Consider the following 25,018-nt stretch of genomic DNA (forward strand, 5'->3'; position numbering starts at 1 on the left):
TTTTTTTTTACGATTTTTGTCTTCCTATTTTCTTCCTACTTTCTTCCTATTTTCTATTTTTCCTTCCTATTTTTCTTCCCGTTTTTTCTTCCTAGTTTGTTTTTTTTTTTTACTCCTTTTTAATTTTTTTTTTTTATTGCATATTTTTTCTTTTTAACTATTTTTGGCTGAAGGGGGAACACCCCGGCGCCGGGCAGCACCCACACCCCGCGACCTCGTACGGTGGTGGAGCGGCCGCGGGGTTGCCCCGGTCTCCCCCCGGCCGCCGCCGCTCCCCGCCCGGCCCGGCGTTGGCAGCCGATGTAGGGCACGGCGCGGCGCGCCCGAGCCCCAGCGCCGCCACGGGAGCGGCCCCCGCGGCGCCGTCTATGCCCGCGCCGCCCCGCCGCCCCCCCCATGGTGCGCTCCGAGAGCCGCTGGGCAGCGCCGCGGGGACTCCGGGGTGCGCCGGGGCTGCCATGAGATAGAGCCGGCGGCGGAGCGAGGAGCCCCGCGGAGGAGGGCGCGGGGCGGGGGGGAAGCGGCGGAGAGCGACGCGACCCCCCGGCCGCCCGCGGGTCGTATGTTCAGGTCCAAACGCTCAGGGCTGGTGCGGCGACTTTGGAGGAGCCGCGTCATTCCGGACAGGGACGGCGGAGATGGGAGCGCCAGGAGCTCGGGCCACCACGACCTCGGAGCCGGCGGGAGCTGCAAGATCGCGGAGAGGAGCAGCCCCTCGGTAGCGCGCTCGCTGCTGCTGCGGGAGGCGGAGGAGCGGGGCGAGGCGGCGCCGCGCGGGGACCCCATGGCGGAGCGGCGCGGGGCCCGGCTCCGCAACCCCGCCGGGGCCCCGGAGAGCGACGGCCGGACCGTGACCTGCTGCCTGTTCTCGGAGCGAGAGCCGGGCGGCCCCCAGCCACCCCCCGCCGCTGCCGCCGCCCCCTCCAGCCCCGACGGCGCGGCCGACGGCGGCTCCCCGGAGCGGCGGGGCCGGGAGGCGCGGGCGCGGCTGCTGCTGCTGGAGCAGGAGCTGAAGGCCGTCACCTACTCGCTGCTGAAGCGGCTGAAGGAGCGCTCGCTGGACAGCCTGCTGGAGGCGGTGGAGTCCCGCGGGGGGATGCCCGGGGGCTGCGTCCTGGTGGCCCGCACCGAGGTGCGCCTGGGGGGCCTGGCGGCGCCCCCGCACCTCCTCCTGGGCAAGCTGTTCCGCTGGCCCGACCTGCAGCACCCCGCCGAGCTGAAGCCCCTCTGCGAGTGCCAGAGCTTCGGCGTCGCCGACGGACCCACCGTCTGCTGCAACCCCTACCACTTCAGCCGCCTCTGTGGGCCAGGTGAGCAGCGGCGAGTTGGGTTTACCCCCCGAAAACACCCACCGGTTTGGGGGTTCGGGGCTTCTGGGCCCTTCCGGGGCTTATCTGAACCCTCGTGGATCAGCGCTGCCCCGGCCCCGCGGGATGCCCGGGGGGGAGATGCGCCTGGCGCGGGGTCCCCGCCGGGCATCCCCCTCTCCCCTGCCGCCAGCGGTTCCAGCTGTGCTTAAAAAGCCCTTTCTCTTTTTATTTCCTTTTTTTTTTCCCTTTCCCGCGGAGTTTCCCCGCGCTCTGGGAGCCGGAGGGGCGATAATCGGCGGCTCCATCCCGCTGGCGCCAGCCTGGCTCGCCCGTATCGGAGCCGGGCGGTCACCGCCGCCGGCTTAAAGCCGCAGGACCCGCCGGGCGCCTCGGGGGGGGGCCGCGGGGATGCCCCCGCCGCGGGGATCCCCCAACCCGCGGGGAAGCCGGGGCTCCTGCATTTCTCGGGGGTTTCTCGGTTTTTATTTAGCGTAGGCAGATTGTGAGCGTTTTCAAGGAGTGCGTTTGGTTTTCTCGAGGGTTTTGTGTTTCTCTCAGCAGAGCACGATCGTGTTTCCATGTGAGCTGGGAGCAGTTAAATGGATCAGAGGCGTGCTCATGGTTGAGGTGCAGAAATCAAAGTGATACCTACAGGGCTGGACTAAAACTCTGCGACAAAACTGGACAGTTGGAATCGAACTGACAGAGGGTAGCATTGAGTGGGATCTTAGGAAGAAATTCTTCCCTGTGAGGGTGGGGAGGCCCTGGCACAGGTTGCCCAGAGAAGCTGTGGCTTCCCCTGGATCCCTGGAAGTGTCCAAGGCCAGGTTGGATGAGGCTTGGAGCAACCTGGGCTAGTGGAAGGTGTCCCTGCCCATGGCAGGGGGTTGGACGAGATGATCTTTAAGGTCCCTTCCAACCCTAACCCAAACCGCTCTGATTCTGATGGTCCCTTTTTTTGGCCTGAACTTGGATTTTTTCAATTATTTTGCAATCTGGGTTCCCGCCTCACTTTGTGCTTTGCATCATTTCTTTCAAAGAAACTTCTCTGCTGGGCGTGCTTCCCCCGAAGGTCGCTAGAGGCTGGAGGCAGCTTTTTTACTCCAGTTGGATTAGAGTTGCGTTTGTAAGAACGGGGCGTTTATTTTAGAAAGGAGCGAAGTTTCCCAGTTGCTTTGCTGCAGCCGTGGTGGTTTTCCCAGCCGTGTGCGGCTGCCAGCCCTGTGCTGGGAGTAGTAGAAAGCAGAGCTGTTATCAAGCGGCCCCTTATCGCTTTGATAATGGGTGACTGTGCCAGGCCCCACCCGCGCCGGCTGGGCGCTGCTGGCAGGAACCAAGAAAAGGCCCTGATGCCCTTTTCCACAAGTGGCTCCCTGCAGGGATCATCCGCGTTTGTGTTTCCCACCCAGTTTACTGTGGGGTGACGTAGCTGGGGGGTGTGAAGGCAGCGAGGTGCTTCGAAGAAGGCCCCGTGGCAGCAGCCGGGACCAGCACGGCTCAGGTCGGGCTGTTACATCCACATGGGGACCGTGGCATCATTATTTTTTATTTTTGAGACTCCTAAGGCCCCTGTGAGAAGAGCATCCTGCTCCGTTAGGGAACCTTTTCTTACAAGCAGTAGATGAGCCTAAAGCCATCCCATGGGGAACGCTGAGGTTCTCTTGGAACTCACCCAAGCTGAGCTGCAGTTGTTGGCTGAGTGCTTTCAGATAAGGGTGGGAGCTGAGGAGCACACTCGTGTTTTGGGTGCCTGGGGTTAATGTGATGCCATTGATTTTCAGTACAATTTCTCTCTGAAGTTGGTGCCTGCTCAATGCTGGTGCCACGGCTTAGCCCAGCTGGCTGCACACTCCGTTTTGGCAAGTTATAATTCAAGAAACAGATCATTGTCATATTGTGGAAAAGAAAAAAAACAACTCTAATCAGGACATGGAGTAATGAAGGGCCTTCATCAGCCTTTTGCATGGTCTTGACCCTTACAAGGACAGCAAGAGCCAGTTGAATGACCTGATTCAGCAAAGCATTTCTGAGGACTTGCTGAACTTGGAGCACATGACTGCTGCAGTCCTGCTGCCTAAAGCTGAGCGTGTGCTTGGGAGCTTTGTGGGATGGAGGTGGGGGTGAGCAGGATCATGGATCTGCTGCTGAGCCACTCGAGTGCTGAGGGCTTTGTTGGGAGGGACCAGAATTTGGTGGCTTGTTGGCTGAAGCCAGCCTGGCTCCGGTGTCAACCTTCATGGGCCAAGAGAGGAGCATCTTTTCATCACCCAACACCCTCTTTCAGTACTTGTGTGTTTGGGGAGCTCTTGTTAAGTTCATGTGTGTTGGAGTCATGGTTGGAAGGTTGTCTCCCAAACCTTGTTCTTTGAGAAGCACCATCATGATTTGTGTGGTTCAGACTGGGTGTCCAGGCATGGGTATGGGACAGGGGTGTAGGGGACGCTTGCATTGTTTTCAGTAGTAAAGCCCACTTTGAATGATCAAGATGGAACCCCCATTCCTCAAAAACTGGGAAAACTCTTGGTCTCCAGTTGCTTCTAAGTGGCTTCTAACTTGGGAGAGTTCCTACCCCAGGAGAGAAAGCGGGAGGGTTTGTTGATAAACTGAACACAGCACTAACCTACAGTTTTGTTTTTCCAGAGTCTCCACCACCTCCCTACTCTCGGCTGTCTCCTAATGATGAGCAAAAGCCACTGGGTACGTGTTTTCCCTCTTTTGATGTCCCGGGAACTCTTTCATGGTGCAGTCCCGGTGTTGGTTCTGAGACAGCCCTCCCTGGCACGTCAGGCAAAAGCCAACAAGTTGGGATTTTATGGCTCCTCATTATTTCTGAGCAAGCATCACCTGACAGGCTTTAAGAAGTAAATGGATGTCAGTTTATCCTCCCAAATTACCATGTAGACACATGCATATTTTCCAAAATAATATGAAGCTCTATTTTTAATGAAGGCGTAATGAAAGGTTACCAGACGTCATGTTTTGTCTGCGTGTGTAATCTGTGGGATGATGGAGCAGAGGGGGAGTGGGAGCTCCTGGGTGCCATTTCCATAAAGCCCTGGCTGCTCTGCACCTTGGAGGAACCAGCTCTTACCTTTCCTCTGCTCATTACAGTGAGATGGAAAGTCTTTGAAACTCGGCACCGTGTAATTTCTGAGTAGGGTATGACTTCTCCTGGTGAATTATGGGAGGTTTTCAAAGCAAAGGTAGTGAAAGTGGCTGGGATGGGTACTTGGGCACGGAGTGAAGGGTGCTGGAGAGCCTGGCAGCCTTGGATCCTGGTCCTATGTGCTGGACATTGGCTTGGAGATGTTTCAAGTTGGCATCACTGCATCCTGCCCGTCTTTTTCAGTGCCTGCTTCTTGCTCAGTTAAATGGGAAGCAAAGACATGGGAAAGAAGGGAGGAATGCCATGTCCCATGTGGGTTTTTTTGCTGGGATCAGTGCAGCTGTGGGATTTCTCCCTTCATCTGTGGCCGGTGCCTCTGACTTCTGGGTGCAGTGACCCAGGTGAGCCACTCTTGCTCCCCATCAGGGAGGCGGCAGACAGGCTTTGGCAGGGTGATAGGAATGGGACAGTGTTCCTGCCTGTCCCACCCAGCCCCGAGGGAAGGCGGGAGCTGTCCTGTGCCAAAGGTGAGTCCCTGCCCTGGCGTCTCCCTGCGGTGCAGCCACATGGGCACCCTGCCTGTCGGAGGGACCGGCGCCTTCATCACCACAGGGCCGTGACCTGGGTGTCCTGCAAAGCCAAACTGGCTGCTTGTGTTTTTTTTTTCCCTATTTTTGTTAGGTTTGGAGGCAAAAAACAAAAGGAGTTGTCCCTCCCTGCGCTCCCCCTTCCAAGTTAATTCCCTTTGGAAACTGCTTGTGCTGCAGGGAGAGATAATAGTGAGCAGCACGTGACTTTATTAAAACAACAGCCAGGGATTGAAATTTGCTTCACTGGCTTGTTTGATTGGAAAAATAATAGTTAATCTGTGAGCAAACAGTTGAGCACTTAATTAGAGGGGTGTAAGCAAGAGAGAATAACAAAGACTCTTAACTTGTTAAAACAAAGTTTCCTTCGCTTCAGCAAAGAGGAAGGAAGGAAGGAAGCAAGAATAAACAGCTTCAAGAATTTTAATGGTGATAATTAAGTATAGTAACTCTGACTTGTTTAGAGGCTTAATGTAACTTTATCCAGTAAGCACCAAGTTCCTACTTGTTTGATCAACTTAACTGGAGTTATTTTTGTGGTCGATGCAATTCAGAGTTTGCATTTGCATGGTGGAGCTACAAAGTTAATCGTTGCTTTCTGGCTTGGTGGAGAGTTTCTCTCGGGGAGGTGGTGGGGAGCTGGAGAGCCACTGGTGCTCATGTAGCCCTGGCAAACACAGGAGGACTAAAAAGTACCTTTTTTTTCTTTCCAGATCTATCAGATTCCACGTTGTCTTACACTGAAACAGAGGCTACAAACTCGCCCAACGTCACGCCCGGCGATTTCTCAGGTTGGCAGATGTTTGCGCCTTCCCACCCATGTGGTCTAAGCTGGGGCTGGGGCAGCACATCAGGAGGGTGTGGAGGCTATGGTCCTGCTGTTGGTTTGTGTTCTTGGTGTGAAAGGGAGGGAGAAGAGAGCGGTTACTTGAGTTGGTTGGTCAGAGACGCCAGCGCTCCGCAGGTTGTGATAAGGGGCCGTTGGTGGGACGAGCGGGGACATTTGGGAAGTGGCCACGCGTGTCCTTTGTGGAAGCCACCTGGACTTCTCCCAGGCTCCAGGGCCGTGGGCTGCTGTGGGGTGGGGCTGTACACCCTCCCCATTTCCATGGCAGGAGCAGTGAGGCCATTCCAAATCATGCTGCCTTGTGGTGGTTCTTGCCGAGTCCGTCCGGCTTGTGTTACCTGTTGGGCCCTGGCCCCGCGGTGCAATCCCTGCTTTCATGAGCAGGCTCCCAGCTATGGTGCCATTGAAGCTCCTGAACAAAACTTGGCTTAATTAGGTCCTGGTTTTTGCTCTGCCCCGCCCCTGCAACCATTCATTCATTTAATGGGGCTCTGTGAGGCCTGGGGTGGTTTTACCTGACAGCAGGTAGAGTCGGGGCTTTCCTTGGCTCCGCGTTGGGCTCTGGCTGCAGTGATGGCTCCACATCTTTCTCCTTGGTGTCTCATCCCAGACAGGGGGTTGACCGTGCAGAGGACAGGAGAGGCCTGTCTACAGGATGAGGTTTAATTTCTTTGGCTGGTTCATGGTCTGAGAGCTGAGATGAAGGTAGACAAACCTTGGTCCTGGTGGGACCCCACATGCCTCCTTCAGCGACTGGTGGGGTAGGATTGGGCACCTCGGTGCCCAGTTGCCAGATTGCTGAGCACATGGATTGAATTTGCTGCTCTCTCTGGGGATGCTGTAGGTAGGTTGGTGTAGGTAGTTGTGTCTTTTCTCTTGGTGTTCTCCACCTGCAAGAACTTACGGACGGTTTGTTGAGACCCACGCCTTCCTTGGGACGTTCAGGCCGATCCCAACTCCGCAGCTCTCCAAAGAGCATTCAGGCAGCAGTGCCATGGCGTGGTGGCACATTTCCCTCCGGGGATTTTCCCTTCTCCTTCTCCTTTAAGGTCCTCCAGCCATGGTGGGCCGGCGGTGCTGCCGCGTGCCGGATCCAGCCGTGCCGCCCGCCTGGCTTTTGTTGTGCTGCCAAGTGTCCATAGCAGGGGAACAATTGATAGCCAGGCCTTGGATCGTTCAGGCCTGTGCTGTAATAAATGTGTGTTTGCAATTCCTAACAAACATTCCCGGGGCTGGAAGCGCGTCCGTAAAGGCTCCCCGTGCCCGTGGCTTTTATTGTAACGTGATAATTGTCGTTAATTAGAGCGGCCGGGTTGGAGAACGGGGGGTTCCTGAGGATGGAATGGCTCAGCTTCTCTCGCGGCGGAGCCTTTATGGGACATCTGGTGGGTTTTCTGGAATAGAGGAGGGATTTTTAACTTTTCCTTGAACAATATAATGATAACATGTGACTGAGATTGTATGAAATCGGATCCCTCTGCTCCCCCTGTGCCGTTTCGAGTGGTGTAACTTTTAATAAGAGTCTGGGGCTGGGTGATTTATTTTTCCCCAGTGTTCACGATTGCTGAAAGAGGATAAGAGCTCTGCTGGATTAACCCATACGTGTCATCATAGGGAGGTAAAAGGGAAAAACCCACTTAGGCTCCAGTCTACCTGCCACGTTTCAGGTTGTTTATTTTCCATTTCAACTTATTTAATAGCTCTGCTTGAAATGTAGGTCTGTGGAAATGGTACACAAAGCACGTGGTCTTCCCTGCTTCCTCTTGTGTACCAGAGGAGCTCGGTGTACATTTAACTCCTCTTCCAAAAATAAGTACATTTTGGATCTTGCATCAAGCCACTACTATTTATTGCTCCAGCTTTGATCATCAAAAAGGCTTTTCCTACTAAAACCACAAAATTCAATTTTGGATAACAAAGAGAACCATTCTTCTTCTGTTGGTCCTTTACTTGATGAACTTCTAAACAGGAAGTTTTACCATGAAGGCAAAAGATGATCTCTGTCATATGTAGAAATTTTATAAAAAAAACCAAACTCTTTTTGAAGTAGAACCTTTCATGGTCATAATAACACTTCTAAGAGGAAAAGTCTTCAGTGAACTAGCAGGCTTGCTATAAAATTCTGAGGAACAGCCAGTGCTAACTGGAAGCACAGGTTGTGGATAGTTGGGTGGATGTGACCTGTGTGGTCTGGATCCGTGGGTGATACCCCAGAGCCCTCTTCATCTGAGGTTCAGAGTATTTGGGTCATGAAATGAATTTGTCTGTCCAAGGATCAATGTCCAGCCACAGCATTTCCCTTGCATTAGGGATGCTCCTGTTTCCTGAGTGAGGTGCAATGGCTTGGGAAGATCTGAGTTGCTGGGAAAAGGCACTTGGAGGTGTCTGACCCCAAAGTTTCCATCTCCTGAGCTCAAGCAGTGTCACATTCAGGCTCGTGAGAGTACAAAGAGGGGCTCCAGCTTTCCCTCATTAGATTTATTTCTGCCTGGGGAGCGGAGCTGAAGAAAACCTGCTGTTTTGGGGGTTGTATTCCTAACCCAGGTGGTTCCCTGTGCCTGTCCCCCAGGAGCTGGCAGAGCCGTGGCCCGTTTTGGCGTCCCCGCGGCTCCCAGCCGGAGCTGGGGAAATACCAGGGAAAGGGCAAAATCCAGCAAGGCAGGAACAAAAGCTCAGCCTCGTGACTCATAATTGGTGGAACATTTGTAGTAATTTTTTTTTTTCCCTTCCCCTCAGACTTGGCTCCTCCAGCACATGCCAAGAAGCTGCTGTACCCGTTAGACTTGCCAGGCTTGTAGAGGGATGTGCTGCTGCTGCGGGAACTGGTTTGGGATGGTGGGGACGTGCTGGAGCAGATGTTGTGGGCTTTGGGATTGCCTGCCTTCCCCTCAGTCCCACGAGGCTGTCCCTCACCATCCCTGGGAAGGACCCTCTCTTAAACACCATGGAATAGTCCCTCTCCTCTTGCACAGTGCCTGGAAAAGCCAAAGGAATTCCTGCCAGCAGCCACCAGAGTTCTTGGTAGCGGTGGCATTAAATTCTGGAAGTCCCAAGGACTGTGCAGGAGGGTAAGGGTTGAGCACAGGTAGGAGGGCAAAAGGTGGTCTTGCAGCTCGAGACCCTCCTGCAGGTCTCTGTCCTGCCTTGGCCATCGCCAGGGCAGGTGCAGATTTATTTTTTCCAAAAATACAAATTTTTTTTTTCTAAACTTTGAAATCATTTCACTTCTCCTCTGCTAAAACTCTGCTGGTTGAACCCATTTATAGCTGAAAATGTGCATCCAAAAGAAGAAAGGATGAGTTGGTTTGTTGGAGGAGGAATGAATTCTGAAGCTGTGGGAAGTTGTTTCCCACCTGAAAGTGGAAGCAAAGGTTGAGTCTATTCCCAGCAGCTCTGCTGAGGTCCAGAGGATGATGTGGCAATGAGCTCTGCTTGGTGGCTTAGTCTGATGCTGGTGGAGGATAATTGGGAATTAACAGAGAGAAGAAATCGAGTTACAGAATATTCTGAGTTGGAAGAGACCCACAAGGATCATTGAGTCCAACTCTTAAGTGAATTGTAAACAAAGAGACTGAATGGGCTGGAACTTATTGAAATTATTTTTGATTTTTTTTTTCCAAGGCCTGGGAAGATGGAGAAGATTTTACAGGGCAGTGGTGGGATTGGGGGTGTTGGATTTGGGAAGCAGGGTACCTCCAGAGGGAGGAAGAAGGCAGCAACATGCCTGTCCATCCCAGCTGGTGACTCAGCCCTGCTGAAGTGATGCCACGGCTCCAAGCGAGAGCCAGAGGGCTTTTTTTCTGCTTCCAGCAATATTTAGGATGAACTTAAGGAAGCATATTTTAAAACCCACTGAATGGAGAAAGTGAACGTCTCTCTTCCTCTTCCCCCCCCAGAAATAACAGGCTGCAGGATTTATGCTACCAAGGAAATTTATGAAGATCCTGTGTGTTGGGAGTAGGAAAAAAAAAAAAGCCTATTAAATATGTCAGGCGGATACGTGTGGCAACTGGGCAAACATCTCCCTTTCCGGCCTGGGGAGAGATGGTGGAACTACCTGGGAGGAGAAAAAAAAAAGAGATTTTTCTCATTAATAGGGCAGCAATTTCTTCGGGGGGGGGAAATGTTGGTTTTGTTACTTTTTAAGGATTGACTGTGTGTCCCTCCATCGGCTGGGAGCTGCAGGTTGGGTCTGACCCAGCAGCACCCTGGAGCCTTTTCAGCCTTTCTTTCCCCCCGTCCTGCAGAAACAAATCCGTTAAAAAGCAGGCAGAACATCTCTGTGCATCCACTTTAATCACAGACAGATGTTTATTTGGGCCAGTGATGGTTTTAGTTTCTTTTCTCTTTCATTTTTAACTGTAAGCTTGCTGGCTTGTCTAACCCTGTGCAGTCTAGAACAATCAGGGTTTGGCTAAAACTTCTCCTGGTCAGAGGAACGAACCTGTTGCCAAGAGCTACTTCTTTGATGCAAAAAAATACATCCTGGAGGTGCTTTGTCAGATGTTTTTATATTAAACAGTTTTCCTCCATGATTTTAGTTTGCCAACGGGAAATAAAGGGCATCTATTTTTTCCAGAGTGCTTCAGAGAGGAATTCTCTGCTCAGTGTGGAGGCTTTGCCCATGTGGCCATGGATGGCCTTGGATGTTGGAATACCCATGGGAGAGGGTCCTTCTGGGTATCTGGGACAGCTTCAGACCAATAACCTGCCTTCACTGTGGGTTTGGTCATGTGCAGCTCCTGGCCCTGCCTGGGGCAGACATCAAAGGTCACTTCTCAAACCACGGGGTAAATCATGGAGTTAATCCCTGAAAGGGAAGGTGGGGAAGCTCTGGGAGACACATCCCTGGGCTTTCAGCACTCTCCCTTTCAGAGAGGTGCAGGTGTGCTCTTTTATTCCACAACAGAGGTCTTCCTGGGTTAATGATAAATCCACGGGATTTACAGGAGAGTGGTGAGTTTTTTATGCTCACCACAGGTGGCAGCTCCTGGAGTTCAAATATTCCTGTTTTTTGGAGCAGAGGGGAAAGGGATCATTGATTCTGTAGCTGAGTGGACTCCTTGTTGTATCCAAAGGCTGTTAATGGCAGTGCTTCATCCGTAAGTGAAGTAACCAGCAGGGAATATTCCACTTGGGTTCGTAATAAGCAGCTGAAGATGTTCTTCGGAGCACTGAGGCTGAGCAAGCATCAATTTAAGAAAAACCTTTCAAGAAGTTAAACAACTTGCCAGCTGAAGAAAAGCCCCCTGGATCAGGGCTGGAGGAGGAGGTATTCCCTCCACAGGGTTGTTTCTCCATTAAAACCCTGTGGGACAACTCAAGTTGGGCCACCAAACCCAACAGCTGGAGCGTTGAGGTCAGTGGGAGCTTCCTCTTGTGGGTGACTACGCTTGGGTGGTGATACACCTTCATGTTGACTCCTGTGCCCAATGTCCTGTCTGGAGAGGTGCCTGTGGCCATATCCATGCAGAGCAGGGGCCTCTGGAAGGAGGATGGAGTGTCGGCAGCAGCCGTGCAGCTGTAGGAGAATTTCTGTTCTTAAAAGGTCTCATGTGGGTGATGGGCTCCCAGCGCAAGGCTTTGTCTCGAGATTAATGCAGAGCTGAGCGTGGGGAGGGGAAATGAATTTTGTGAAGGGTGAGGAACCCCTGAGGAATTGGCTGGAGATGGGAAGAGGTAGTTTGTGCTGGAGGTCTCCCGAGGAGGGAAATAAAGGTTGTTCTGAGGCAAGAAAGAGCATCAGCAGCAGCCTCCAAAAAGGTTGTCTTCCAGGAGGAAAGGTGTCTTCTGGACAGGGAGATGGAGAAATGTCCCTTTGTTATTGGTCATGTGAAGGCATTGCAAGAGAAGTGACTTTGTCCAGCACGTTTTATGTTGAGAAGGAGGGTGGATGGGAGGGAGCTCCCAGAGCATCCTGTGCTCAACCAGGACTGGTTGATCCCAAGGAGCATCTTTAGTTGATGTTCTTCATCTGAGCTGGTGAAACAGTGGTGAACTCCCTCCTTCCCGTGTGTCTTTCCTTGTGAGGAACCAGGGAGTCATGATGTTCCCAGGGTAGATGGGGCAGCTGTTGGAGAGTTGGGAATCGAGCCGAAATCTTCCTGTCACCATCCATTGCTTCATGTGCCAAAACATCTTTCCCCTTGGATTATTATGTTGGCTGATTCTACTGCTGTAACCATCCAACAGACAGCACTTGAAAAATGGGGATAATCCGAGCTGTCCCCAAAAAAATGTGGGCAATCAGAGCTGTCCCTTAAAAATGTGGACAATCGGAGCTGTCCCTAGTCCAGAAGAAGGATGAAAAAACCCCAAACCAGCTGCCAGAGCCTTGGGATCATCTGCCTGGAGCAGCACAGGCTGCCTGGTGCACAAGGTTGGTGGAAGAAGGTTGGTCTTATCAATATTTGGCCCTGTGCCTAATGCAGGGATTTAAGCTGCTTTGCAGATGATCCCTCTCTATTTATTTATGTGTGGACACACAGCTCCCTGGCTCTGAAGGAGAATTTCCCGGGATGGAGCCAGGTGGGATGATGCCCTGAAGTGAAGGTTCCATGGGCAGTATTTGGGGAGCACTGCAGGCAATGCAGTGAACTTCTCAGTGTATTTCTGCAGAGAAGGAGAGAGTTGCTCTTTCTCCCTCTCTCACCTGGAACTGGGATGGATTTTCACAGCTAGCCTGGATGTTTTCAACCTAGAAGTTCTTGGAGTAAGTACAACACCCAGATAAAATATGTTTTTGTCTGTGGTTCATTGAGTACTTATGATGTTTGGCCTTGAATCACAGAATAATCACATCCCTCACTTCTCCAAGCACCTAGGCATCACTCTTAAAAAAAGAAACATCAGGAAGTAAGCAAGTTACTTAAAAGTAAATTAGTTTAATCTCTGTAGCCAAAACATTACATTCTTACACCCTATTAGGGGTTGGATAGGGCTTTCTAGGTAGTAAAAGTTCTTTTGATGTAGCTGGTTGTGTCCTTTAAGCAGCACAGATCCGATGGTAGGTCTTTGTTTGAACTCCCCTTTTTCTCTGTGCCTGTGTTTTGCTTTTTTGAAGGGATTTGCTGAATACTGGACACAGTGTATTTATGACCTTTGAAAACGGTGAATGTTTTGAAGGAGGAATTTTGGCTTCTTCTAGGGGGACCTGTAGAGAGAGACTTGTGTTCACAGTCACAGTAATAGATTTTTTTGTGGCACTTTGATGAGTGAGAGGTGTTTATAGGCTTGATTCATAACTGAGTTACTAAGGTTTTCCACGGAAATAACTTATTAAATGTGTGGCGCTCCCCGAAACGATTGAAGTCTGGAGATTTGCTGTTCATCAAAGGCACCTCCTTTCCCGGCCTCCAATACCTAACTCAGCATTTTACCTCTGGAGGATGCTCAGATCCAAAAGAGGGGGGTGTGGTGTGGGACCTTGAGTTGGGGTTTTTTAGTAAGAAATTAAAAAAAAAAAAAAAAGGCAAACTGGAAAGAAGAAGGTTAAAAAAAACCCTCAGGAAAAACATCCCCCGTCGTTCGGAGCCGCTGATGGTTAAACCTGGTTTTCTGGAACACTGCTTATTTGTGTGGATTTTACTTTGCTGCTCCACAACCCAAAAGTACATCCCTTTACTGCTGCTGGCCGGGCTGCTGAGGGCTTTGAAGTGCCCCGAGCCCCTGGAACCGCAGGTTCAATTTACTGGCGAAGGAGACTCGGCTCTTTGTGCTTCCCAAGTGCCGGGATCGGCGGGGATTAGGCACGTGGCTGCCGTGAGTCCCAGCACTGCCGGGTGTCCTGCCGTGCCACGGGCTCTGGGAGGGAGGAGAGGAGTGTGCTGCTGCCTGCCTGGACTCTGTGGGGATCGAGGTGTTGGGTGGGATGGAGGAGGAGGAGGGTCATGGGCTCGTTGAGGTCCCGCCTTGCTCATGGGTTATCGGGTCTGGGTGGTGCTCGTCCCAGCAGTGCTGGACTGGAGGATTTTAAGATAAGACTGGTGTGGCACTCAGTGCCATGGTCTAGTAACCAGGGCAGTAGTGGATCAAAGGTTGGACTTGATGATCTCGGAGGTCCCTTCCAACCCAGCTGATTCTATGATTCTACTTGCTCTCCCTCCTGTCCTGTGCCTTACACCTGGTTGGTTCATTGAATCCTGAAATGGTTTGGGTTGGAAGGGACTTTAAAGGTCATCTCATTCCAACCCCCCTGCCATGGACAGGGACACCTTCCACTCTCTCAGGTTGCTCCAACCTGGCCTTGATCGCTCCCAGGGATGGGGCAGCCACAGTTTCTCTGGATAACCTCTGCCAGCATCTCCCACCCTGTCACAAGTCCTTCTCCAGCTTCCTTGTGAGCCCCAGAAAATGAGTGTTTAGCTGGGAAAGACCATCACTCCAGGGTCAGAGTACTCAGAGAGGGGAGGCTGATGGGAAGATGTGCAGCCCATCACCAGCTGGAATCTGGGCTTTGGATGCTGAGAACTGTTGAATTCCTGTTTGGGTTTTTTTTTTAATTCTGTAAGAACAAAAACATTTCACATGGAAATGCCTGTCTTGGCTGACCTCTTGCAGAGCTGCTGACTGGTAATGGCCTTTGCAGCTCCTGGGACTGGAGCAGGGATTAAACAGGCTCCAGCCTTGAAGTGCTGGAGTTTGTTGCTGCCCCACCACCCCCTTCCCAGAGGTGCTTCTCCTTCAGAGAGAAGCTGAGCATCACTCTGGTTCCTCATCCTGGGCTTTGTCTGTGGGAGCATATGTAGGAAAACACCAGCAGCATCAGAGGATATAAATACAATTAAACCAAAGCTCTGTTTTCCTGCCCCAGCATCTCCTCAATCAACCCTGCACCCCATTTTTTCCCTTTTTTTTCTTGAAATACAAAAGGATTACCTCTGATGCCCAGACCTGAATTCCCTCACACAATTCCTACCTTTCCACAGGGATGCAGTCTTTGTCTGGGAACAAAAAGGCTGTGATGCTTCTCCGTGCACTTGGCATTTTGCATTTCAGGTTTTTAAAAGCCCACGGATGAAACCTTCCAGAAAGTCAAATTCCCAGCAGTGCAAATGAGAGGGAGTTTGTTTGTCCCTTCACTGCAGTTTTTTTTCCTGGAGGATGCAGGAGGTCTTTCCTGATGGTACAAGGTCCCCTTGCAGTGGATCCCATGGGCTGCAGCCCTGCAGCATCCCCTGTCCTGCTCCAAGTGTGGGACATCCAAAGGCATCCCTCCCTCCCTGAGTGGGAATTCATGGAAATGCCCTCATGGCACATTTGCTGTCCCAGCTGGACACTGATACTGGACCCACAGGAGCTTGGCCATCTCCCCTCCTGGGCTTGGAAGAGCTGCCCTCCCCTTCCTCTACCTGTTTGGGTTTGGAGATGTTCCTCCTCCTCAGTGCTTGTGGCAGCTCAGGAGGATCAGGCTGACCTTTCCTTCAGGCTGGAGAAGTTGGAGACTTCATCCTGCTTTGGGGGCATCTCCTGGTGCCAGGATTGCCCGGGCAGGATCCCTCCCAGCCCTGCGGAAGGGTGGGAGACACCCCTGTGTTGGTTTTATCTCCGTATTCCATTAGCAGGAGCAAAGCCCGCCAGCAAAAAGGCTATTTTTCAGCTCTTTCCATTTATTAAGGTCTCATTTGCTAAGATTTTTCCATTTGAGGAGCCAAAGAATGTTAAAGACTTTAGGAAAAAAGTGCCAGCTGCTTTATGCTTTCACATACAGTGATGCAAACCACTGTTGTGTGTTTAGTGAGGGAGAAAAGCCCCTTAGGTACCGTGGGGGTTGTGGCACTTTGGGGTCTGGTTGGTGGGTGGGGAGGCCCTGGCACAAGGTTGCCCAGAGAAGCTGTGGCAGCCCCATCCCTGGAAGTGTCCAAGGCCAGGTTGGAGCAGCCTGGGACAGTGGAAGGTGTCCCTGCCCAGGGCAGGGGGTGGAAGGAGATGATCTTTTAGAGATGAGCTTTAAGGTCCCTTCAAACCCCAGATGGGCTGTGATTCTCTGATAGAGCTGAGCTGTCTTCAGATTTATTCCACCTGTCTCCGGAGGCTCCCGGAGGGATGGACGTGCTGTTCAGAGCACATCACTTTCCTTTCCTTCCTTTCCTTTATTCCCTCTGGCTCTGCAAAGCCTGGCCTGCCTGGGGGGGAGCGCCCAGCTCTGGGCTCAGACAACGACGCGCTTGTGAGACCCCGTGCCGGGAAAAGGCAAGTTTGTCCACTGGGAAGAATGAGGCAGTTGATTCCTCTCCCCCTGCTGAGGCTGGGGGGGGTCTGGGAGCATCCCTGTCCTGCACAGGGAAGGCTAACACAGGCAGTGGTGGCTGGGAACTCCCAGGGCTTTGCTTTCCCTTATTCCTGGATGGATGCCATCGGCATCGCTCATCCCCGGCTTCCCCCAAGCTCTGTGACAAACACAGTTGTTGTGCCCTGATTTTTTTCCCTGTTGTTTTTGTATTTGTTGCTCTTTGAACACTCATTGAGTTGTAGGTGACAATGAACTATATGTACTTTTTTCCCTGTTTTTCTTAAAATCCAGAGAAGCCATGGGGTAACCCAACATTTTTCCAAACCTGTGGAATTACACTGAGTAGCCCCTTTCCTTGTGCTGCAGGTTTCTTTAGGGTCCAACTTGGTCCACTTGGAAAAGGGAAATAAATATGTAGGGAAAGGTCTTTACACTAATTAAGTCTGAGCAGTAAGCAAAGCCCAGGGGAAGGGCTGTACTGAAGTGTTAAGGACACTTGGGAATGTCAGATGGACATGAGTGATGCTTAGTGGGCTGGTCCCAGAGCATCCTCCTGGGCCTGACTGGGCTAGTGGTGCTCCCAGCTGGCATCCAGGGACCCATCTCGGTGCTGAGCTGTGTGTTGAGTTGTACAGTCTCTGTGTTGGGATTTTTGATGGAGTAAAACCGTTGTGACCCTTGTGGTGTTTGCAGGGTGTGCGACTTTGGCTGTCCTTGCCCATCAGAAAACGATGCTGTCACCCTGGAAGTGCTCAAGGCCAGGTTGGATGGAGCTCTGAGCAACTTGATCTAGTGGAAGGTGTCCCTGTGCATGACAGGGGGCTGGAATGAGACGGTCTGTAAGGTCCTTTCCAACCCAAATCATTCCATGGTTCTGGGATCCATCCCATCTCAACAGGCACTGGGCTTACGAGCAAAGCTTTGCCAAGTCTCGCAGCAAATAGTCACTGGTGCTTATAAAAAGCTCAGGCTCCAAGATTAGATCTGGTTGGGTTTGTCTGCTGCAACAGCTCAGTGCATCCAGCTGTGGAGAGAAGGAGCAGATGTGAAAACTGGGAATTTAATGTCTCAGACCCAAACCCTCCCTATAAAATGTGTGTCTGCAGCTGCCATTGAGCCGTTCTGCCACGGGGCTGATAACAGTAAAACTGAATCCACCAGGTTTTCATTTTGGCCTCTGTTCTGGAGAACTCTTTCTCCTCTGAGATTTTATGAAGCCCTGATACCAAGTGCTGAGGGGGACGAGGTGCCTGTGCCAGGGTGCAGGAGAATTCCTTGTTGGGGAGGCCAGGGCCCAGTTTCCCTCAAGTTGTCACAGGAATTGCTTTCTGAGATCTGAAAAAAAAAAAAAAAAAAAACAAAAAACCCAACTGAACAAAAAAAGCTCCCAACAAAACTTTATGAATCGACCGGGAAGGCAGTAAAAATTAGTAGTAACAAGCTCATTTCAATAGAAATGGGTTTGCTGCTCTGCTGGCTGCCAACCATTTATGAGACTGGCTGGGTGCCGTGGGCAGGGTCCAGAGCGCCACATCCTTCCACCCTCCTGCTGCTGGAAATCATTTGTGACTTCAAAAAAATAAATAACCCTATTGTGGAGCTTGTTTTATGGTTGGGGCCTGAGTTGGGTGACAGCTCTGGAGTTGCAGACTTGGAGGGGGGGGCTTTCTCCTCCGTCTCAGGTGGGTTCCTGCAGGGTTTCCACGGTGCAGGTGAGGACACGGGGTCGGTGTTGTGTCCTTGGCACATTCCATCTGCTCCTGGAGCTGGTGCAGGGGGAAGAGTTGGGTCAGTGTGGCTGTGCCAATGCAGGGGTGTTGCAGGGAGTGCTGGGTGCTGTTGGGGTTGTGCCAGGAGAGATTTAGGTTGGAAATTAGGGAAAAGTTCTTCCCCAGAAATGCTGTCAAGCTCTGGAACAGGCAGCCCAGGGCAGTGGTGGAGTCACCATCCCTTGGAGGGATTTAAAAGCCGTGGGGACATGGGTCAGTGGTGGCCTTGGCAGCTCTGGGGGGACGGTTGGACTCTGGGATCTCAGAGGGCTGTTCCCATCTGTACCATTCTGTGCTTGCTCATGTCTCGGGTGGGGCCATCCCAGCCCCACCAAAGCCCAGGGTTGTGCTCCAGTGAGCCTGGTGATGGCTTGTTTGGAGGACCAGACCCCAGAACAAGCCCTTTTCTACTGTGACCCATCTTTAAATGTTGTGGGAGTTTCCCAGCATGGGAACCCATCGACTTTTCCATTTGCATGGGGCGTATTTCAACACTTGCACAAAGGGATGGGCTGCGCTGGAAGCTGGTGTCCATCCTGCCCTTGACAAAGGCTCTGTCAATCCCTGTGTCCATCTGAAGCTGTGCCAGGTGTTGGGACAGCTGCTGGTCTGCAGGCAGCGTGTCACCACCATCCCATCCCGTGGGAGTGAGCATGGAGTGGGATGGCCCTTCTCACCCCATTGGCAGCACATCACATCTGTCTTCTCTTATCCCAGCTGATTTATACCCAAACTTGAGTTTTTATACTCGAAACATTTACATCCATCTCCTGGAAGAAGGGAGAGAACCAGTTTCTGGAGTGCTGTGGGACACTCTGCTAAATCCACTTGCATGTGACTGTGGAAACTTCCCCCCACAGGAGAACAAGGAAATTCCTGTGTGAGTACAAAGTAAGGTAAAGATCCTATGAGCACGGGGAGCTGCTCTTCCCCCCATTGTTGAGCTATTTTAATGGAAGGGAAGTGTCAGCACAAGTATGTTCAAAAAAAAAAAAGTCACTAGACTTATAGACTAGGAGCACACTGGGCAGCTTCTTCAACTCTGAAACAAGAAAATTAGAGTTGCTCTTCATTTCCCAGTAATTACAGCCACATATTTTGAAATATCCGTGGTCTTTTCCGCGTTGAATCGCCGGGACAGACCTTTCGAGCCGGATTGAATTCAGCTGTGCTTGAAAGGGTCGGTCATTTGAGACTTCCAACATTAAAGATCTTTGCAAATTAGTTTTGCTCTTGCCATGCTGAATTTGTTTGTGTAGAAAACCTCAGTAGATCTGGTATGTGCCTGTCTTTGAAGGGCTCTGCTTCAAAGGCTGCTGCGCCGGGTGTTTTATGTGCTGAGCTCCACGATCCGCGAGGCTTCGCGGGGAAGCATCAGATCCTGGCTTGGTTAAAACCTGCAGGAAGGAAAAGCTGAGCGTGGCTTTTCAAAGCCACCAAGCAAACTGGGTGCCCAGGGCTCATTCCTGTAGGAAATTAGTGCTGGACTTGCATGTGCTGGTGTGTGTCATTGATACAGCCCTAAATGTGGTTCCCTCCCTGCCCCTTCCCTGCTTTGCGGACAAGATGAGCCCTTGGGTGACTTCCATGGCACTTGGAGATTTAGGGATAGCTGGTCCCAGAAAATTCGACTGAAATCTTGGCAGTCAGAAGCCAACCACAAGAAATGCAGTTGGACTGTAGCAAGTATTCCAAAAAAAAGGTAAACAGCAAAAATAATATTTCAAGTTTCCTGTTTCTTGGCTTGAAATGTATTTTTTTCCCAAAGCAGTTTAATCTCAGAAGGAAAAATGTGAAAACATGTCTAATGTTGGGGTGTTTTGCATGTTTGTAGCAGATCTGTCACCAGACAGGTTTTGTTGCCGTGGGGCAGGAAGCCCTTTCCCCTCCTGCCTGGTGTATCCACGTGGATCCCAGTGTGGAACTGCTCAGCTTAAAATGCAGAAACACCAGTAAAACAAAGTAAAATGAAAGGTGCTAATGGAAGAGTTGAAGGGCTGTCACCTCCCAGAGCCTTGGGCAGCCCATGAAAGGAGTTTTCAGTGCCCAGCACAAACCTGCTGCAGGTTTCTGTGAGCAGGGAGTGTGTTGTCCACGTTCAAAGCAGCGGCTCCATTCCCGGGGGTGCCTTTGGGCTGTGCCTGATGTGCTGATGGGAAAGGGCTGCCCTGGCTGGATGTATGTGATGGGATCAGTCCGGGTTTAAATGAGGACAAACTAGCCAGCACCAGAACATTGCTGGGAGCCAGCAGATAATCCCGGATCAGCCGTGGGCTGGATCGCCGCCGCTCCATCGCCGCCTTGCAGAAAACGCTCCTTCCTCTCCTATTCCCCCTTTTCTCCCTCTCATTGAGATTTCGACACAATATTATTTTAATCCTGGTTCTCTCGCCCCTCCTTCTCCCTCTCCCCTTCCCTGCAGGCTCTCAATGAGAACCAGCTGGCTTCCAAAGCGATTTCCCCTCGGAGCAGGAGCCAGCTGAGTGTGGGGGCCAGGCGAGGGCGAAGCTGGCACCGCGCGGGGCCGGGGCGGGCTCAGCCCCCGCAGCTCCACTGCCTCCTGCCTCTCCACCAGCCTCCAGAATGCTTTTCCTCCTGGCTCTCTCCTCTTTGAGCACATGGGGCTGGTTTTGGGGCTGTCCCACCTCGGAGCATCGCCTGCGAAGGATGTAGAGGGAGGACTGGGATGCGGGATGTGCCGCACGGCTTCCCAGCTCGCTGCCATGGCTTGGCCACCTCTGGCCATCACAGAGAAGTTTGTTAAAACATGAGGTTTATTTGTTTCTTAAGATCTTTGGTGGGTCAGGCTGTGTTGGTGCAGATCCCTTGCTTTGAGTGTTTGGTGGGTGTTGAGCACAGGAAGCATCCACTGGGATTTCGAGTTGTGTTTTCCACCTTGTTCAAACACCCAGGAAGGTTTTAGGCATTCAGAGGATACTTCCAAGGCAGGCAAGTGAGTGAAGTTGGTTCAGGCATTAAGAACTCACATGTGTCTGCTGTAGGAAGTACCAAAACTCCTCCTCACATCCATCCTTCAGTGCCCCAGGATGGTGGTGAGGTACCTGTGGGAGTTTATTGCCTTAACAGAGCATTTCCCCAGTGCCTGGGTGAGAGCAGCCACCTGAGGGAAGCAGCACAGGCTCATCTTGGAGCTTTTATTCCTTATTTTTCCTTTTAAGTTGCATTTAATGCCTTGGTCACATGAATAGCTGAAACAATGTGTAGGGTGTGTAACGTGCAGGTAGCAGAAATGGTTTTCCAAAGTGCTGTGTCCTTATCCCAGGTCAGGTGATGGTACAAGGGTGGAACTGTGTCTCCTGATGCTCTGGTGGGAGTGGTGCAGTTGTACACACTGGAAATTTGGTGGTCTCCACACTACAAAGGCAGCAGTGAGTGTTGAATGCAGATACACTCCCAGACTGGAAGCATCAGCTCACCCTTGGCTACCTTGGATTGCTTCCCTGTGGTACAATTCAGCAGAACATGATGTGGGGAGAAATTCTCAGCAATTCAACATTTCAGAGCTTCTGAAACAGGATTTTTCTGAGCAGCTCAACCCAGCAGCTCTCTGAGGAAGGGGTGATGAGAGAACTCTTCCCTTCATGTGCCAGGATGCCCCTTGGAGAGAGCTCCGGCCATCGCCCCCTTCCTGAGGTGCCACCCAGCCCAGTGGCATTCCCACAGCAAGGGGGGAAATCAAGGCTGGGTGTTTGGAAAGGCAGTGACTCGAGTGCTCCCAGAGCAGTGCCTCTCTGTTTGAGTGAGGTCGTGGGTGTTTATTTGAGGGAAGAGCAGCTCAGCCAAACATCCTGCTTTTAAACTCGGCTTTGCAGCCATCGGAAAGATGCCTGCAGCTATATTTGTGTGCAGCCTCCGACTGCTGCCCTTCCCAGCTTGTCTCTGGGCACGAATGGGATTTGCAGGGAGGGGTTAGGAACAGGCTCCCATGTTTTTGGGGTTTCTGCTGTATTGAAAGCTCTGATTTCCTCGTCTTTGCACTGGAGAACTGTAGCACGTCCATCGAGCTGTCCAGTGTCAGACGGGGAGCTGGTGTCTTGCAGGGCTCTGAAAATCCCCCCTTCCTCAAATATTTAAGCCCTGAGTTTTGAGACAAAATAAAAATCAGTGGGAGCTGCCAAATTCGGGGGGGGGAGTCTTGGTTTTGGGTCAAAACCGCTGTGGTTTTTTCCCCCCCTTGTTTCAATCCTAAGCACAGCCTTACCAGAAACTTGGCTCAGCTCCCCCAGCAGAATTAGGGACGTATTTATGTTTTGGGGTTTGTAAGGAAACCTGAAACCAGGTAAATTTGGCCAAAGGCAGGAGTGTGGGGCTGTGCTCTGCTCGCCCTGACACCAGCCTGTGCTGCCAGGAGGAGCAGGGCAGGGATGTGCCTAAGGGAGGGGACAAGCAGGACTTATTTTTGTAGCCATCTTTCATAGCAACAGGGCTAAAATAGAGTTGTTGCTCTGCCTTCTACGTTACACGTGGAAGGGAAACCCTTTTTGTGCTGAGCAGAGACCCAGTGGTGGCTGGGATGGGTCCTCCTTCACAGAGTCCTTCGTGCTGCAAGAGAAGTTTGTGGCAGTTCTCATTTTAAACAATTGATTCTGGAATAATGGACACATGAAAATGAGTTGTAACTTCACCATCTCCTGCACACCAAAGCTTTGTGCCTTTTCAGCCCCTGGTTCCTCTAAATAGTTCATTTAAACCTGTATCAGCCTCTGATTTCTGCAGAGCTGGGGCATTGTAGTTGTAAAAGACCATCATGATGAGGTCTCACTGACCTTCTGCAAGGCTTTGGGGGGTTGCTTTGTTTTTGGCAGCACTGGGAGGTGCTGCAGGCATCCTTCAGTTCTGTAGGTGTAGCTAAAAGCCACCAATTACACATCAATTTTATGTCTGCAGGTAGAAGGATCCACTAATGTGTTTATATTCCCAGTCCATTTCCAGCTCCATTTCCTATCCAGAGTATTCCAGGAGGATGGCACGTTTGAGTTCTCTTAGTGAGATGTTGCTTTTGCATGTAATTAAAGACCTGATCATTTTTGGGGTCATTTTGATGCTATTTGGGAGCAGTTCTTGCACTTAATCTTAGATTAATACAGATGTCCATGTCTGAGGTGTTCTTTTAGGTATTTAACTTCAGTCAGAGGGGAGAAAGAGCCACTCGCAGGGCACAATTCATCTTCTCTTTAAGGAAAAGGGGTATAATAAGTCACAGAATCAACTAGGTTGGAAAAGACCTCTGAGATCATCAAGTCCAACCTTTGACCCAACACCACCTTGTCTGCCAGACCATGGCACTGATGCCACATGCAGTCTCTTCTTAAACACCTCCAGGGACAGTGACTCCACCACCTCCCTGGTAGTCACATAAGTTGTTCCCAAAAGTTTGCAGGCACCAAGGTTTGGGCTTCCTCCCGTAGACCTGAGATGCTGTGATTAATCCTTTGGTCAGCCCAGCCAGGGGAGAGGATTTGGGTGGTTGTGAGGCAAAGTGAAAGGGGAAAAAAACAGGGGGGAAATGCAGCCTGTTGGCCACTGAGACAACCAGCAGAGTCCTCCGTGACTTCCCTCAGCGCCGGGCTCCTCTGGTGTTCCACAGAAACTGGGGAGCGTGATGTCACAGGCGGAAAACAGCCCCTGTTGTTATCAGAGTAAAAGTTGAATTTCTTGTAATCTTTTCCTGGGCTGCCGCCCCTTCCAGCCTTCCCGGCGGGAACCTGGGAGCACATCCCCAGCCCCTTCCTGATTGTTTTTCCAGCCCCATTACACAACTGCGCTCGTTGTTTGGTTTTGCAAATTGCTCATGAGCAGCGTCAATAGCTGGGGATACACAGAGAGGGGAATGGACTTTATTTGGGTTTTAGGGCCTTCGGAGTGAATGGTGCCAAAGTAAATAGGGAGTTTTATGCGGGGCCGTGTTAACCAAACAGCCCCGCGAGCGCCCGGGGAGAGGTTCAGTGCAGAGCAGCGGGGATGGAACCACCAGGGTACCCGGAGCCATGAGCTGGACTCGGGGTTCGTGAAGAATAATGTCCCCTTGGGCCGGGGTTGTTGTTTTTTTTTTCCTTCCTGATGGATTTACAAGGGAATAAGAGCATCAGGGCTGGTCATAGTGTACTGGGTGACTTATCCCAGCTACGTTCTGCCTTTGGAAAGCACGTTATGTTTATCAAGCTCTATCTTAAAAGAAATTCAGGTTTGCATTCCTCTGCTACTGCAGTAAAAGCCTTGCCAGTGTTTCTACTCTTAAATTGACTCATGGCAAGTTTAATCCCCATTTGTTCTGGATCTCTCTGTAGTTCCTCATTCCTTAAATCTTTGTAGCAGGGGCTGGGAGAGGGCAGGTTTAAAGTGTTGGTCTTCATGGTTGCATGAGTTGTACCTTCTCAATGAGCTCAAGGACTTCAGAACTTCAGATTTTCATCTTCTTGGGGCTGTTTGAGGGTGCTGGTGGCAGAGCCATGCTCCATGTCCCGATGAGTAAGGCTGACCTCATCACTGACAGCACCACTGGAGCAGCCCAAGAGCTTCTAAAAAAGACAATTTGAATTGCAGGCCAGTTTCTCCTCCGAGTTTCAGCTGTCTAAATACAACCACGGTGAAGTCAGTTGAGTTACTTTGAATTTCTGGTCAATATTTGGAGCAGAACCTGGCTGTGCCCATGTGCAGCATGGAAGGATTTATTTGTAAGAAGAAGAGGAAAATATGATGGTGGTTGGAGAATAAGTGAGGGGTGGAGAATAAGACTCAGCCTGCCCTGTTCATCCTGAATTTTTACTGTCCTAAAAGAACTTTCCCTTTTGCAAACAGGTTGCCTCAAGTGGCCTTGGTGGCTTTCTGAGGGCACTGGGTTATGACAATAAATTAAAAGCAAAAGGCACTTCTAGAAATGCAAGGAATGCGAAAATGTTTAAATGATTTAGTAGGAGAAAACTTTATTTAAACATTTAATCGAAGAGCACGCTTTCATCTTTAAAACATCACTGTTTGAACTCCCATCCAAGTTTTTTCTGGACTTTCTGTTGCACTTCATCATATACAACAGCAAGCTGTGCTTTGCAAAGGGAATAAACTTCCAGTTCCCTCGTTCCGTTTGTTGTTGTTGCCTCAAACACACCTCAGTTACAGCAAAGAAGCTGTTTGGGGGGAAAAGCTCCTA

General features: G+C 51.2%; 1 protein-coding gene across 1 annotated transcript in view; it reads left to right on the forward strand.

Annotated features, from left to right (window-relative positions):
- The first annotated feature begins 87 nt into the window (after window positions 1–87).
- The window catches only part of SMAD6 (SMAD family member 6), a 40,553-nt gene continuing 15,622 nt past the window's right edge, over window positions 88–25,018 (forward strand). The window contains exons 1-3 of the mRNA XM_027688170.1: window positions 88–1,310; window positions 3,951–4,007; window positions 5,717–5,794. Coding sequence (XP_027543971.1) covers window positions 563–1,310; window positions 3,951–4,007; window positions 5,717–5,794 — 883 coding nt within the window. The 5' untranslated portion in view covers window positions 88–562. The remainder of the gene's footprint in view (window positions 1,311–3,950; window positions 4,008–5,716; window positions 5,795–25,018) is intronic.

The sequence above is a fragment of the Neopelma chrysocephalum genome, unplaced genomic scaffold (assembly GCF_003984885.1).
Source record: "Neopelma chrysocephalum unplaced genomic scaffold, ASM398488v2 Primary Assembly neopelma1_75, whole genome shotgun sequence".
NCBI classification, from domain to species: domain Eukaryota; kingdom Metazoa; phylum Chordata; class Aves; order Passeriformes; family Pipridae; genus Neopelma; species Neopelma chrysocephalum.